General features: G+C 31.8%; 1 protein-coding gene across 3 annotated transcripts in view; it reads left to right on the top strand.

Annotated features, from left to right (window-relative positions):
- LOC111026671 (segmentation protein cap'n'collar-like) overlaps positions 1-19,207 on the top strand; it is a 105,236-nt gene that overhangs the window by 38,291 nt on the left and 47,738 nt on the right. For all 3 annotated transcript variants that reach the window (XM_022304789.1, XM_022304791.1, XM_022304790.1), the window contains exons 3-4: positions 10,953-11,192; positions 11,397-11,475. In XM_022304789.1, coding sequence (XP_022160481.1) covers positions 10,953-11,192; positions 11,397-11,475 — 319 coding nt within the window. The remainder of the gene's footprint in view (positions 1-10,952; positions 11,193-11,396; positions 11,476-19,207) is intronic.

Here is a 19,207-nt window from a genome sequence, read left to right on the forward strand (position 1 = left end):
GGGGGGGGGGGGGGGAGGTGTGGGTGGTGATCACATAAACGTATATAATATGTTACTATTATTACAATAATATTATTGTCGTACGTGGCCGATTATCGTCGGCGGGATTGGTGTTGGCAGGGAGGGGGGAGGGGCGGCACAACGCGATCGGTCGTCGTCTGTCCAAATATTTTCACAACGCTTCGACGATTTCTATATACTATTTATTATAACGCTTGGCGGCCGTACACGTCATGCGGTACCTATTTTATACAATATATATTATTATAATACGACGCATAATATCATCTACGCGCGCCATTGTGTACAATAACGTTATTATAAGGATCCCGCGGGCAGCGGCACACGCGGCGATTGTCATGCCGCGCCGCCGCCCGGCCGAGACGACTACGACGACGACTCCCCTGGGGAAAACCTCGCCGCCGCCGCGCACATTACCATAATAATATATTTTGTGTGTGTATATAATTTATTGTGCGAGCTCGCGTATCCGTTTTCGAAATGGGAAAAACGGTTTTTTCTGTGTTTGCGCGCGCGGAGTCGAATGCCTTGTTTTTCATATTATTTTAGTACAATATGGTGTTTACGCGTGATGGTTTTTATTATTACTATTATTATTATTGTAATATAGCGCCTACGTATGTATTATACTATAAGAATTAAGAACCTATATGCGGAAAAAAGTCAGTTGTACGAAAAAAAACGAATTTAAATATAAAAGAAGATATATAATAAAATATCACCTAGCGCGGCGTAGATACAAGCAAAACGAAACGGGTCGGTAAAAAAATCGTAAAAAGAAAAATAAACCCGTCGACCGATGCGGATTGTTAACGGTGCAACGATCCTATGTATACTTAGGTACCTACCTATTTTTTCCGCACAAAACCAATACTTTCACACGGTACACATGACGCATATTAAATATATTGTATACTTGTGTAGCGTATCACTCACAATGTATACAATATAGGTACATAGGTTTATATTATATGTAAAGTGTACATCAGTATTTTATTGGTGTGTGTGTGTGTGTGTGTGTGTGTGTGTGTGTCTGTGTGAACGCGTATATTCTCGTTTGCGTTCGATATTTTGTGCCCAATCATTCGGAAAGGAAACGGGTGCTCGATTGATTTATACATTATGCGAAAATGAGACTGGGTCCTATCGAAGACACTTATACCTATTACCCATATAATATTATATTATGTGCTAAGAACTCGCTGATGATGAATACGACAATTTTTTGTATATCTGCACCGTTTTGCCGTATAGCGCTTGGTGACTGATGTACGATGTACCTATATGGCTATACATATGCCGTATTTATACAGTTTAAAAGTGGGTATCATACCTGAACATGGGTATATAATGGATAATATAGATCTGACTTAGGAACATGGGCGGATAGGCCATTTTTGGCCTACCAGACAATTTTAAAAAGGGGCCCCACATAAAAAAAAGTTGCTCGCAAGTACAGTATTAGATTAATTATGTTACCTACAATATCAAAACAAAACATTGGACGTGTATGATTTGTCTGTTATATTTGGCAATATTAACATCTAGAAAATCTATAAAATATATTATAACAACATCTATATTCCATTATCAATTGACAATTAAGTACATCTATAATTATAAAAGTTGAGTGTTTAATTTAGGCTTTTACACTTTAAATAATGTTGAAAATTATAAATGTAATAGACACATTAAGAAACACAATTTGTATTTCAAAAATATTAGAAAATTTATTTGACAACCCCTACTTATTTTATACTGCTGATTGCTATTAAGTGTAAAAATTATACTAAGATACCTATAAAATATAGTTTCTTTTAGTTAATATTCTACATGAATACATGATTATATTACAATTATCGTAATAATTAATAAGCACCTATATTATATACTTAGTGATGGGCCGCAACTAATATAAACTAACGAATAATTATTCGATACCTAGTTTTTCCAAATAAGTTATTCGAATAATCGTTACGACAAATATTTGAATTATTATTCGAATATGTTTTCAAAAGCAAATTTGATCTAGTAAGTACTTTTGGTAGGTCAACATTAAAAATCCTCCAGTACTTTTAAAATAATTGGGAAAAAAAAGAAAATTTGTCAAAATTGTTTGGTAACCTTTCACTTCAATTGTATTTGATTAGTTTGAGTTTTTTTCCTACAAATATCAATAAAAAATTATTTGTCCGGTTAAAAAGATAAAAATGTAATAGGTATATACTATATAAGTTTTTATTATAGCTAAAATATTAACGATACATAGGAATGATTATTGTTTATAAGCATTTAAAGTTCAAATGTTGACAAAACCACAGTGTTAATTAATAATTTGTAGTTCAAAACTTAAAAAATATAAGATTATAATATAAAATAATAAAATTTTTCAAATTTGAAATTTCTTTTGTAATTATATAATATTAATGTGTCATTGCGTTAACCATAAAAAAGGCCCCATTCCCAAAATACGAAGGGGGGCCCACCGGGAAATGCCCGGTTGCCCGGTAGGCCTATCCGCCCATGCTTAGGAACTACGTTTGATTCTAAACTATGCTTTAATCAATACATTGATAAAATAACTAATAAAGCTTTTCAAAATCTGGGTAATTTTCACTTACTTGTAACAAATAACTTGTACAAATTTTAATAATTTAAATGCCTTTGAAAATATATATTTTGCATTTGTCAGATCCTAATTAGAATATGCATCCCTTATTTATTCTCCAAATAACACAGAGGTAACTCATAATCTCGAAGCTGTTCAGAATCGCTTTCTTCGTTTTTTAGCATTTACATTTTAAGTTGAATGTCCACGGTATTCAGATTATAATAAAGTAATAGGTATAATAAGTATTATATTATTTCAATATATAATCGTTAAATACAAGGGGAATGTAACCTTCATTATTCATTATTATTTAAACTATTAAATTACTTTATAGTGATCTTATTTACTGGAACGACTAAATTTTCAAATTAATACCAAATCCACCAGAAATCAAGAAAGTTTTTAATTAATAATGTATCTAAAACATACTTAAAATCATCACCTACGAATAAACTGATGACTGTAGGAAACTGTATGGATATTAATTTCAGTTAATAATTAATTATGGCTCTAAATTATATTCTACATAATATGCACTTTGTTATATTAATTGAATGTGAATTTTATATTATTGTACCTATTTGTATTATATCTGTGTCACTACATAGTTTGATATAGGTACTATGGCTATTATTGGGTCTTTATACTTCACGGGAAGATAAAATTGCTTTATTGTCAGTGCAACAGCGTACTTGATTATTTTTTAATTATTTCATACTACTGGTAGAAAGATAGCGAAATACCCAAACTATAGAGTAGTTTGATTAAATTTATTTTACTTTGGGAATTAAAAATAAAAAAACTTTTTATTTCAATTATGCATAGGCAGACTTGTTTTTTCTGATAAAGAATAGTATAAGTTTATGTATACAAAATTTTCTTTGGAAAAATGAGGATGATATTATTATTGTGGTTGCTAATGTGATATATACTTCTATATACTTGTCTATGATCGACCTTCACATCAATATTAATTATAATACATTTAAATTATTGATATGTTACTTATAATAATAAATAGGTAGGTATATATTTTAAAAATTAAAATTATGCGTTTATTTACTTTTATTTTTTTTACTTTATACTTACTACTGAGTACCATAGATGTACATACCAATATACGCAATTTCTATAGTTAGGCAGACGATAAACGTTAATATATATAAATGCATCAGTTACCTACCTACTTGTAGATAATAATTTTTTTTTTCAGTCGTCTATTATTGATGGTTTTGATACTAATTGATGCTCTTGTAAATATTTAAAACATACACCTATAACCTAATATTATAAAATAAATGTATATATCTTTACAGTCTATACATAATATTATATAGTTCTTACGATATCAAACAATGCGTATAGTGTTAACGTGTACACATTAGGTACACATATTATAATATACGTCATATATACATATCCGATAAGCCATCATAACTGTTGTCGATTGGAAACTAATGTGCTTCTTAATTTTTGTCTATTCATGGTGTATTGATGTCTCTACGTTTTATACTGTATAATGATTTTTATCTTCAATTGTTTCCCGGAGCTTTGCATTCATCGATGTATATACTCTATTCAATGGTCTTGCATTTGCCTAATCGGAACATTTTCCGGTCTTATGGTTATTGTATGTACAATAATATTTTAATTAACAATCGCAATTCGCAGTGCTTATGGGTATATGTATATATTATATATAGCTAGTAATTATGTTGTGGCTTTATTATTGAATGCTGCAGTTGTATAGTGTACGGAATTTTTATACAATAATGAAATTATTTAACTTTATATTTTTTATGAAATTATCATTCATATTTATTCTTATATACTTCTTTTAATCGATTTTTTTATTCATTATAATATATGTAAAATTATTATGTTATGTATATAGTTAGTTAGGTACCTAGTTGTTTTGATTAAAACCTATTTGGTATTGTGACGTGAGATTAATAGTATAAACTATATACAATTTATGAATTTATGATAGGCATAATAATATTATAAGAACACGCATAGATCCTAAATATAACAATATATATGTTATATTAATCATGCAAAACATGAAAGAGATTATATATAACTAAATAAATAAAACGGGACGGAACTATTTTTTTATTTGTGACGGAACTTGGATGCCTCCTATGAGAAAACAATATCATTGGCATGTATAATGTCTGTGCTTATATATATAAAGTATACGGATTGTATATTAATTTAGAATATAATTCGTTGAAAGTGTCAGCTGAATGTTAGAATCCATATTGGCAGAACGTGGCATTGGCTATGTATTATGATCCTTATTGTATCAATATTTTATTATACACTTGCATTATTAACATTTATTACACATACTTAGCATCAATGTTCCGTTTTTTAATATATTTAACTAACGAAGAAAAACGATTCCGAGCGGAGATGATGGTCTAACTGTGATAACTGAGGTGGCAAGGTTACCTCTAACAATTATTTTAATAATAATACTACATTTTGAATAAATATGTTCGTATATTTTCTTAATTATTTTAAAAAGCACAGACAATTTCTACTTTTGACCAACCAAAGAACAAAATTGATTGAATTGAAGTTGATGATTGGAGGATCATTTTTTTCTACTAGAATTATATATTGTTTATATATATTTATGTCGTCTGCAAACAAACAAAAAAAAAAATTAAAAAAACATCATTGTTAAATCAACATATTTAAAGCTCGGTTCAGAATCTAATATATGAAACTTTGTAAGTCTATATAGGAGGTAGAGGTCTACTTAAACAAAGAAATTAAATTACCTACTAAATAGTGCGATGCCTTCTTAAAAGATTCTAGCTAGATGCTAGAAGATAATAAAATTAAAAAATTAATAATTTAACTGTTTTACTAGTTATTTATTTATTTATAACAATAACAGTGTATCCTTAAAATTAACTTTTTGAGCTTTCGTTTAATAAATTTTTAGTGGTTTATTTTTGATAAAAGTTCTGTAGCCTCGCCCAACTTGGACGTTGGTATCTTGGGGTATTGGAGGCCCCGCCCTAAATAGGCCACCGCTTTCAATAAAACCAGTGTACTAAGAATTTTCGTGCTCTTTTGTGCCTATGATACATATCCCCCCCATAATTATTAAAAACCTTATTTCTCAACATTATAAAAATTAATCTTATGTTTAATATGGGTTATACAATTGAACAATTTCAACTAAGACTGAAAATAATCACTTCATTTTATTATTAATATAGAAACACGAATAATAGCAGAATACAGTGCTTTTCAGTTCGTAGTTATATGAATTCTGTGCATTATAACCAAAAATATATAAAAAATAAATTAAAATAAAACAGTTTTCTGAAAAGATGGCAGTATATATTATTGTACCTATATATTATAAAAAAAACGTCTAAACCATAAATGCGCACTTATATTAACAATAGTGACGCGTCTCATGGCAATGCGTCGTTCTATAATTTATTTGTATACTATACTTATACCTATGCGGCTATGCTATTAACTTCGAATCTGTCAATAATATATATAGGTGACTGATGTGTGTCTTACATTATAATGGTAATACTCAACAGGCGATGACCAGTTTCGTTGGACCAGAAGTGACGAGGCTCACAAATTTACGTTTAAGGTACATTGCTGTCGCCGTATTCTGTGGTCGCCAGGTCCGTGTTCACCATTTTTTTGTTATTCACTAAATTAAATACTACTGTAATCACACATAACAAAACTGTGAAGTGGTTGAATGTATATATTCAGCTACATTTGGTATATTATGGTAATGGATTATAACCAAACGGTTTACGCGGACCATGGTGAGAGTCACTATAATACATAGTATATACAATACTATATATATACTGCTTATACCTATGTACAAAACTCGTGTTACCGAAATATCTATGAAATGCACAATAACTTAAGTCTTACAAATCGAAAACAGAATCTAGAAACGGACGGATGTTGAAATGTCCAATGGAAATACATACTCTTTAATTATAATTTGCCCTCTATAGCAAGTATACATTCGGTGACCGTGGTTCAAATTGGTCCTTATAATATAGATTAGTATCTAACCCTACATACGTGTATATAATAATTAATCACCGCTAACCGTGATATTTTTCGTCGATAGATAGTATTTGTAGTTTTAAAAGGAAAATCTGTTGTGTTCGAATCCCGACCAAACTGCAGTTATGTATATAGCGTTGTCGTCCGCGAATGTGTATATATGAAACCTCTAAATACTGGACATACTTTCTCACTAAAATTTTCTCCGCCATTCAGAGGATTCAGTTAGTATAGAATGTTTGTATATTTATATAATTTGTTCCCAAAAATGGTCCCTATTTGGAGGTGTCCTCTATTGAGAGGTGTTCTATAGGAAAGATATCTCTGTATAAAATATTAATGGTGGTGAAGTTCAGTGTAGCGATCTTGCACCATATTGTACGAACTTATATTTGGAAAATTTTGTCGTTGACGGTCCGACGAATCGCGTCTCCCATTTTTCGAAGGATCTGAGGGTATGAGAGCGGCACGTTCAAGGCCCAGGCGCACATCAGTCACTTATATAGTTATATGTTTACTGTATACATTTTATTCACTGGTGCCTTGTAAAATTAGACAGTTATTCATATATACGCTTCGACGAACATTATTGGCATAATGGTGTGAATGATTACATTTTTTTTTGACAGTTTTCTATTTTTACTTTCCATACCTACTCTTTATAGGTACATAATATCGTGGGTTCAATGTGTTCGTGATTTTTGAAGAAACGTGGTGGCATTAAAATGTTGTTTCTTTTTCGACCTATCGCTCTACAAAAAAAAAAAAAACAGTATAATATTTCCACTTCAGTATCGATTAACAGTTTCATTTTTCTGGTCGACTCAACAAAACTTATTCGGTGGTAAATATAAGTACACACGATATTATTGGAAAAAAAGTCCGATGACAAGAAAGAACGATGTAACGATTATGTATACAAGTCGAGGTTAAATTAAAGGACCTCAAAGTTTATCTTAGTTAAGTATTTGGTACTGATTGGACTTTGGTATAATAATCAGCGCTTTTTGATGAAAGATTAATTTTGCTTTCTTAGATGGTTGCGTATTGATGCATGTGATTGGGTTTTTTTCTATAAAAATTTTCTTTGAGTCCAGAACATATCATTTTATAATTATAAATGTTAATAGAGAAAAAACATGCATTTGTGGCAGCTGTTCATTGTTATAATTAATAAATGATTAAACAACAAAGAATTGTGTAGGTTAATAGTACAATACGATTTGTTTTAAATTCGTTTTTTTCCTTTTATTTTGACTTTTTGTCTGAGGGCTTTTCTTTTTACCGTTGATCGTGCAAATACATATTCTATTACCTCGGTACTGCAGCAGTTGAGCGTCGTATGCGCTAAAGATAACGTCGTTCGTAACGCGGCCAGACAATATTGCAAACGATGCGTTGATGTTGCTACCGTTATTTGTATATTATAGTAATATATGCATATAACAATGCGCTTGTAATACCTGATTTGGTGTTGAACGTCGATTGCATACCTACAATTTCAAAGAGGCCGTCAGAAATCTGTTACACGATAAGCCGCGACATCGGTTGCTGCTGGCCATGCTATACGAATGTTCTTTCATAGTATAATAAAATAAATGCACTCTCTCGCGGTATTACACTCCACGCCGCGGCCGATCCGTCGCATGTACCTACTTGTAAAGGTTATTCGTTTATGGCTGTCGTATCGTTTGAAATCGATTTAACTGTGATATTGGGAACCCGACACAACTATTATCTGCACCGGTGCGGCACACAGTGTTCCTGAAATAATAATATTATATCTTTAATCTTTAGACGATGTCAGCGCACTATTATTGTTTTCTCTCTCTGACTCACGTGCAACACAGCAGAGTATGAATTGACCAGCTATTAGATATTATAGATAATTATTTTTATTATAAAAAAACATTTAATAACTTTTCATTGCTGTTTTCGATTACCAATAATCCCTCTTAACAAATTTTCCGCGTAAGCCTGCAATGATATAAAATAATATTTCTAGGTGGGTATGTAAAAAGCTCATGTAGTGTGCTGCGTAGAACAGACGTAAGAAACTTAATTAAAAATACGATTTTCCGAAGCAAACAACGCGCAGGGGCCACCTAACATTTTATTTTAAAGCTATAATAATGTCGCAAGGTATACATAAATTAATGTTATACTGCACTTGTACATAATATTATAATACTATTTAATAGGTACCCATATCTGAATGATACAGACATATTGCAGCACAGTGCACACGCTTTCCTTTTACTATAATTGTGAACGGCACGTTGTTGCTACTGATGAAGGCGATACGAGAGTATACCTACCATATATTCTATAATATGATATTATTATATATTTGTCGGACGAATATTTTTTTTGTCGATTTCGTAAAATCTTTTACATGCTGTGCCTCAACAGTTTCTTTGACCGCGTATATTGCTGTATTACGACGTTTATAATATATTTACCTAGGCATATACCATATGATACAACCTATGCGCATTTATAAATCACTGAAATGAAATATCATTCGTACCTTTAGGCATACTATAATAATAAACTGAGAACTGTCCGCGGTACTCTGTAGCTACATATTATTTTTGATGTCCTAATCGAATCCCGTCGTCTATTCGCGCGCAAAGACCCGCCCCGGTCTCGTACACGGTGTGATTCTGTATAGGTACTCGTATAGTATAATAATAATATATATGAACGAATCATATAAATTATGTCATCGGTGTCATTTGTCCGGGAAGCCGCCGCAGATGTTCTTCCGCGGGTCCGCGTGGGCATATTATATATTGTGTATGATAACTTCATTCAACGCGCACTTCTCATTGTGATTGCATTCATCATGATATATAATAATATATATATATATATATAAATACGCCGAAGTTTTTTATATACGATGGCGTCCGAATGACGACGACGCGTATTATACGTGTATATTGTATATACATATACAAACAGAATGAATGGGGAAATCACACGGGCGAGACGCTTCGGTTCTCCTTATATGTATATAATATAACGGCGACGCTTTTTTTTCGGTATATATGTATATAGTAACCACCGATGTGTGCGGAGACTTGGGCAGCGCTTACGACTGATATGTATATACACTCGCACCATCACACCGCGCACGTATATATACATTATACATATATTCGCTTTGTGCGTGTTCTCCCTCGGGGTTGTACCCTCGGCTTTGGGGGTGAGTTCCAGCGGGTGGGGGGCCCGGGTGATTAATGGCGTTGCGACGCAATCACGACCCCGCGCTCCGTCGCCATTAACACAATGCGCGCAGGGATTTTCACCCTCGCGTGCGTGTCTGTCGTCTCGTCTCGTCTCGTCGATATATACGCACCGAAAATGGCCGCTCCCCCTGCATTATATATTTTGTATATGTGGACGAACGAACGAGCAGGCGAGCTCGCGCGCTGCACTCACACACGCACACACGTATATATATATATTTATTATATATAAGCACATGTTACTAATACTGCGAATCAAAAGAAGGAAAACAAACAAAAAAATTATAAAAATGATTTTCCAGTTTACAGAATTGTAACTCGTGACGTTCTCGTGCATCCAATGTACACATGCAGGATTTTTCAGGGTTTACCGCACATGGAATACGGAAAATATGCGTACCTGAGCTTTGAGCACGATCTCACGAGAATATATCTATTATTTATACATGTGTAGGGAGTCGAAAACCTATTTCACTTTTTGTATAGTGCTTTTAAGTTTTATTTCATTTTATTTTATCTCGATGGGAGTTACTAAATCCTTCTCACAATAATTGATAAACATCCATTTTTCATTGAACAACAATTAAAATCTCATGAGATTGCTATATATACCGTATAAAAGTTCCTATTTATTATATCCTTATTAAAAGTTTCTGAGTCGTAAAAACACAGAATTCTGATTCCACTCAAATATGAGGTAATCCTCATGGTTTATACTTCTATCAGGTAAATTTGTGGAAACCATTATCGCTTATTTAGCGCTCACTGCAGCTTGTGCATGTGCAATCTCCTATATTATTTATATACACAAATAATAAAATATTCACTAGAAACATAATTATTACCTATAGGAATTATTATTAGGAGGATGTACCTAATTGTGTTTACCTAATTCTAACTTAATGCAATAATATTCATATACTCTTAAATCATTTTCGAATAATTGTGTCAATCCTAAAGATTTTACCGTGTTATTTAAAAATAATTTTCAGGACGCTGAGATCGTAGAATCCCTCTGGAAAGTCGATTTGGATTATGGAACGTCGGGTGCCACTACTGAAAGTCGAGGTCCTTCTCCTTACAACAGCACCGGCGTTGGATCATTTTTGTCACCTGGAGACGAACCGCCGTCGCGCAACTATACTTTCAGCAGTCCCGGGGCTTCGTCCAATCGCAGATGGTACCTTCCACCTAACTCAAGTGACTTGTTGGCGGGCTCCAGTCCGAATCCGGTAAAAAATTGCGGTGTTTCTTGTATACATCATCTATAATATATAGTATATTATACGGCCACTTATGAAGAAATGTTATTTATGGGCATTAATATTATATGCTCACCGTGTATCTATAATCTATAATCTATATATTATATAATACTATAATAATTTATTATGTTATTTTCCTTAAATATGATTTATTTTTAATCAATTTTCTAGAGCCGATTTGAAGGCGCCAGAAACTCTGATGGAAATCCTTGGGAGGTCGGTAGTTTGTTGGTGGACCTTAGAACTGCAGGTACGTTACATCTTACATGTATTATTAAATAAAATATTTTCTATTCCGATTGTCGTCATACTATCAAGCGTGTGTACAAGTGTTATATGGTTATATATGTCGCAATGTATACGATATTATGTTTCGTTGTGCTTCCCCACTGAGTGGGTGCGCAATTGATCAACGGATTGAGCAACGAGCATAATATTAATGAGTAGCAGACGAACATGTTATTGACACAACGAGTCAACAAATTTGGAAATTGTCTAAATATGATGCCTCGTGCGTATTGTATAACGCAATATAATATGTGAGTTTTTAATATTTATCGACAGCAAACTTGAAAATGAATTCTGATTTTGGAATTTTGTATACGTACATGTATAATGTATATTATTTTGTATATAAGTTCTTTTATTCTATACGAAAAGTTTAACATTATACAATTGATGACAAGAATTCGTATTTATTCAAAGTAAATATACTCATTATTATTTCTTCATTATATTTATTTTCTGAAGTAGCTTTTAAGTATTTTAGATAGGTACTATATAGTTAATTATTGTTTACAAACTTGGTTCTTAAATTTAAACTATTTAAAAGCTTTATAGCTTTAAATAGTGTAACGTCCTCTCTTTTTTCGAATTTTTTTAATTGTCTCAAATAAATGTTCTATTATTATATTCGTGTCAAACAACCACATATAAATATAAACATAAACCTTGTTCTATTAATGAGAGTACATTACATATGTGTATTTATGTATGTATATACACACAAAAATACTTAAGTGTATTTTTTGATGACTTCTTGTATAACAAACTAGCTCATTAGCTCATGACCATTAAGTTTAAATTACTTTAAAAAATCCATGTAACTACATATCATATATTATGTTATATGTCCCAGAAAGATGTTGTGCCCATACTCCTATTTATTTGTGTTCTGGGGGTCGTTGTGTAAGTTTATACGATTATATTTGTTCATAAATTACTTTTTCAGCACCGTCTTTTGGCGGTGGTGGTAACAATATATTATAATTATGTACAAATAAATATATATATATCTATTCCGTGTACGTCACAAGGTGTTGAATAAATTGCGTTGTTGCGCATTATCGAACTCGTTATTTGTATTATATCACATTATACCATTTAGTGCGCCATATCATTGCGGTTCGCATCTTTCTGCATGCGATGATTTTTTTTCTCTATAATATATACCTGTGTATTTCACCTCCATGTTTCACGTACGAACGAAAACAAAATTTCTATTTGCGGTTTTCCAATTTTAAATTAACATTTGAGATTTTCCCGTCGATACGTATTATTATTTATGCGCACTGCTATATATACTCCCGATTTATATACACATTATTATTCCGTTGCGGCTCACCCTTGTGTGCGTGATGTATAAATGCGTGTTGTCGGAATTGAATTTTTCCGCTCGTTCTCCGTGGAAAATGCGTGTTACATAATGCATGAATAAAAACGTTTTATGTATTAAGTGACTCTGGCGTTAGAAAGGGGGGTCAGTGGCGGGTGGTCTGTCGAGGGGGGAGTGTTTGTAATCCTAGGAAGGAAAATGCGGCGGCGTGTTATGAGCGTGTACACTGCCGCCGCCGCCGAAGAGCGTCGTCGCAACGTCATCAATCTTCCGCGTCCGTCCTTTTGTTGTTTACCCGCCGCCGCCGTCTCCGGTCATCCAGGGATGAGTCATTTGTTGGCTATACCCTGGTCCCGGTTTTCTGATATCCGGGCCTTCGCTTATACCACCTAATCCCCCTCCCCTTTCCCCTCTAACCCATCGTGGTATCATCCCCCTGTAGTTCAGTTTTTTTCGATTTTTTTTTTGCCATTTGGCCTCCCCGACGTAATGGAGCGACAGCCGCCAATCCGAGAATAAGTGACGCGTGAGCTATAGGACCCCACAAAAATTCTTCTCCCCTCGAACAAACGATGTATAATAATATATACTTGTCCGATCTCGGTTTTTCAAACACACACAAACGCACATGTACACACTATACACCTAGGTATAATAATATGAGTTCTTAATATAAAATGGAATATAATAATAAATAATATATATGTGAGTGTTCGTTGTGCGTAAATTTTCTTCTCCCTCTTAGATATTATGCGATGTGTGTGTGTAGTCATGGTAACGCGCATTGCATTCACATGGATACGCATATAATGTATATACATGCACTGTACAGTGTATATATGCTACACCTATGGTATAATTTAATACTATAGTATATTATACCTAACGGCTGACATATGTAATACATAAAATATAATATATATTTCGTAGTCGTGTGTATATTATTCTGAATATGTACGGCGGCATACCTTTGATATACTTATAATATGTGAATTATGGGTACGTCTATATAATATACACTGCACACACAATATGGTTCTATATATACACCCATTATTGTCCTATCCGATGATTTCGATATGGTATGGATGGTGTCTTATAAATTCTACATATACATACATAAATTATTTATACGGTATGACATTCTTTTATTTAACACTTTATTGCTATGAAGTATACACACACATACATATATATATATATTTTATAATACCATCTTAACGTTAGCCTTTCTCTTCGCGTTCGACATATAACAGCCGCAACAATATATATATATATATAATATGACGAAATATGGTAAAATATTAAAATCAACTGATTGGTTAAACGGAATGCATCACTCACTCATGTATTAAACGTGATAATTATATAACATATCAACAATTATTTATTAGTTATCACATAGAAAATGGTGCGTAAAGTTGCAAATGGTGTTTTAAATGCAGTAAATCTTAATTCTATATAAGTTCTTCTGCTTACTGCTAGCGTTCATTTGTTTTTTATCAACTGGCTTATTAAAAATTGGGTACCTATAAGAACGAGTACCTCTTATATGTATTAAGATTGTTTTTCCACAAGTACAGTAAAACTTCTATATAACGAAGTCGTATGACCGTATGGGGAACCAAAAACATTTATAGTATATAGGAGTTCGTTAAAAAGAATTTATGCATGATTAACAATGAAGGTCATGGTTCTTAAAAATAATTCGTTAAAGAAAATGTTGTTAAATAAAAGTTTGACTGTATTAATAACCTACAGTGTTTGCCGTTTGGTAATAATTAAGAATGAAATTTATCTTTAAAATAAATGCTACTATTGAATGCGTCTTTATATATAAATCAGTCGCTCAAAAGTTGCTTATGCCTATAGGTTTATGCTTATATGTAATATGTATGTATTATTTACCTTATATAATCATTTTTTTTTCATACATCATATTAGTTATCTCTATTTAAGATAATTTTAATCATATTCTTACATTTATATATTCAAAGTTAACTATGAATTTTCAATTTTTATTTCTTTGATGAAATTTATTGTTTGCTTAATGGTTGATTCGTTCGGATCTAGGAACTGATAGAGAAACTGTGGAATGTTGTATTTGGTTCTAGTATTGTTATTAATTATATGACTGACAAACAAAATCGTTTTAAAATTTTAAACCACACTAAATGTTATTGTACATTAATTAGTATAATTTCAATTTTTTGTTTTATTTATTTATGTTTTATACATTACCTATATACCTACTTTGTATTTGTAGTTTTTTAAAAATTCTGAATCTGTTATTCAATAAAATATTTTGCTAAATGTTGGAAATACTTTATAAATTATAATAGTCTATGATATTTTTGATTAGAACCTTAAATATTACATATACAAATAATAAAAAAATGCATAATTCATGTACAAATTGAAATTTGGCTACCCTTTACATATTACCTATATTTGTAATAACTAGTAAGTTAACATTATCTATCTACATCTATAATTTATCTATATATTCCATATATACTCGTTGCATTCGCCATTCATACCAAATAATGGACTCATTGGAATAAATAATGATAATCTTCACCGTTTTTCTTACAACAATGACTAGATTCTTATGTATATTATAACTGCGCATCATTTCAAACATGATCGATCATCCTTGTAATGAGTCTAAAATGTCAAATCAATATATATGACACAGAAATTCATTCATACCAAACCGAGTTTTAACAACTGTAATAGCAATGTTATTTTAATTTCTAATTAGTTTTTATATGATCCACCAGCTAAAGCATTAACTACAACTATACATATATAACTGATTTTATTTCCATCAAAATGTTTGAATCATTATACAATTTAACATATAATTTATCATCATTTATACAATATTGTACGATTGTAAAAACTATTTTTTTCTTAGACAATCAACTAAATCGTAAGTAATTCATTTAATATCTATTATTGTTCAGTACCTATGTAGTTTTCATAGATAAAATAGTGTATGTTTGATTGAAATGTGTTTGTTGTACATCATGAACAAAACCTTGAATCATCTATTGAAACATATAATACAAACTAAGCTACAGGCTACAATACTAAACGGATAATCTTTATTCTTTTTTACGTTATAAGTATATTGTTTAATTATTTCGAGAATGTATTATTTATATATTTTAACAATTAGTTCTTCACCGATCGCCTTGACCGATTATAGCCATATTTTTTGTGTCGCACTTCACGATCTAACGGTTTTGTCATCGGGTTTTTTTTCAGTTTAGCTGTAGTTAATGGGTTAAACCTAAGTCTTAGGCCTTAGTCTTAGTACGTCGTTTGTATGCTCTAAAAACTTCATTGGAATAGCTGTTTTAACATTCTTCTTTGGTTAAAAATACAATTTAATGTAAAATTGTCTATAACAGTTATAATAATCAATATATATATATATGCATGTTTGAAATTTGAAATTGTTTATACTTGAATGGTAGGTATACTAATTAGCTATCTATTTTTCAATGTAATAAAACTATATATTCATGATATTTTTCAATGTGTCTATTTATACATACTTAGTTTGTAAAAATAAAAAACAGTAAGATTTTTTTTGATCAAACTCTTACCTTACAAGTTTTTAACGACATTATGTTTAACATCTGTTCATTCGTTGTTTTGGAGAGTTGTATTATATACAGCATTTTACTAGTTAACAAATTAAAATGTGCAGGATTGTATATGTATTTGTTCATAATTCAAATATATACCTTCAATAAATGTAAATACTTTTATTATTTTTTTTGAGGAAAAGTGGATAGCGAAATGCTACATAGATTCGTTAGATGTTCATTCCCGCATCCAACCCTTCCTGGAATTTCCAAGTACATATATATATAAATAATCAATATCAAATAACACAGACTTAAGTATTAAATATTTCTTAGCATTTATTTTAATAATTTAATACTATTATACTTAATTATTCCCTGCTAAATCTTTAGAATAATTTTGAAGCATACTTACCTACTTGTTTTTATCCAATGGTCTTTTAGTTGCAATAGTATACCGGTTAAACAGGAGTAATTTCTGCAACTCGCAATAACCAATTACATAATTATAATATAAGGTGATAATATACATAATAATATATATATATTATAATATACACTTCTCACACTATCCAATATGTTACTTAAAATATTTGTATGAAATGTATGATATTGTATCATATTGAATAGCCTTAGATACTAATTGCGGACTGCACTATAATCATAGGTATAATAATAATAAACAATTAATAAATAATAATATATAATTTGGTGGATAATTTGTACGTCATCAATTCCAAAGTTCAGTTCAAAAATTTAATTGGTACACAATTTTCGGATTTTTTATTTCATTTTGTAACACTTTATGGTGAATTGTTACATTCCTTACATAATAGAATTGAAATATCAGTTAAAGTTATCGATGTGAATCTTTTACCTATATATGTAGTGTCATTAGTATGGGCGTAAGCTAACAAAATAAGAAATGTTTTGATAGCCTATTTAAACAGTATATATATTATATATATATATATATATATATATATAATCTGATGACTGCTATTAGTATAGATTTTTTTTTATGAACCGAGTTTTTTTAGCCGAATGGGAGCACAAAATTTTTTTATAATTTATGTGCCGACAAAGTCATCTTATATATTATGACTTATATTAAGTCATTTTGTATTTTATTTATCTGGATTTTATACATATGCATATAACAGCCTAAAATATATATTACTTTGCGTTTGATTATAATATAATACTATTTCAATAAAAAAACCAATTAGATATAACAAAGCAAGTTTTATTTATATAAATCAACTGCATGAACAAAAGTTGTTTTACAATTTTGATAGTAATGTAAGCGTAATTTCCTTAGGTTTAACTTCAATTGATCTCTCCCTATGGCTATGGAGAGAGATCACTTGAAAGTTGAACCTAAATAAATTACACTTACATTACGACATATATAGCAAAAAAAACAAGGTTGCGGTCATCCTAAACGGCGCAGCAATCTCTCGCACGAATCTCTTCGTCCGGCTCCACATCGTGCGATGTCGTTTAGAATGGATGGGGTCGCCGACCAACTTCTGACTAGAGGCGTCACTGCGTTCCCCACGAGTTGCCGGATCCGGGGTGTCCACCAGTTCGAAACTTATATGTATATTAGGCGCTGAGGACCATCGACCCCCCTCTGAACAGCCTCTTGCAAATTCGTTGAGCTCTCGGACTTTGGGTGATGTTGCTAGAAGTTCCAGCGCCGGCTGCACGGACGTACTCGATGAGGTGTCGATTCCGTTCTGCGTATCCATCGAATCCACAGCACCGTTCTTCTGCAGTGACGCGTTGTATCCCGCGTACTTCGTAACAGACACTTCGTGACCAGGTGGACTGGATGGGGGTCCGTTCTTTTCCAGCACGTCGGACAGCTCACGAGGATTGCAGGGTTGCACGGCCGGGGTGGACAAATGTTGATGGATTTCGGAGTCTCCTGCTGCGGCTGGTTGACAAATTGTGGCCACTTTCGGGGAAGATGCGTGTCTTTTCAACGCCGGCCATGTTCCAACCCGTGTCGAAAATGTAGTCGGAATGTGGAACTTGGCCGACCTCAACTCTTCGAATATCATTTGAATTTTTTCTCCTTCCGTTAACTGCAGCATAACGGGTTTGTCGTTAGAAGCCATCGTTGACATATTATAATATATGAATTAAGCGCGACGAGGATATAACGATTAATACTGGTGATGTACGAAACACTATACGCACGTAGATGCTTTGAGGTAGCTTAGCTAGTCTAGTAAGTAGTGATCAATACTTCAAAATAATCTTCGAGAGATAAAAATAATTTATACTAGTCAAGTCTATCGTAACGATGTTTTGTTGATTTTGTATCGGCCAGAAAAATATTAAGGGCTCTATTAAATATTATTATAAATGCATTAATTTAAAATTAAAAAAAAAACAAAGGTTTTGATTATATGACCAAGATTAAAAATATCTAATTGATGATTTACTTGAATACCTAATTATAACTTGTGAAAATGTGAACTAAAGAATTATCTCAAATAGTGTATTATATGTTTATCGGTGGATACACCTTATGGCTATTATAGTCTATTAAATGTAAACAAAGTGTATCTATAATTAAAGCTACTTGCCTTACATAATATGCACTTCATTTCCGTTTAAAAACAAACTTGCGAATTGTATACCTTACACATGTTGTATGGCATGGCGGCCCGCGGGTGACTTAAGTTTGTTTGAAATGTTAAGCGTGATTGCTTAAACTAACCATGATGAACAAACACTTTTCAAAAAACTCATTG

The sequence above is a fragment of the Myzus persicae genome, unplaced genomic scaffold (assembly GCF_001856785.1).
Source record: "Myzus persicae strain clone G006 unplaced genomic scaffold, MPER_G0061.0, whole genome shotgun sequence".
NCBI lineage: Eukaryota > Metazoa > Arthropoda > Insecta > Hemiptera > Aphididae > Myzus > Myzus persicae.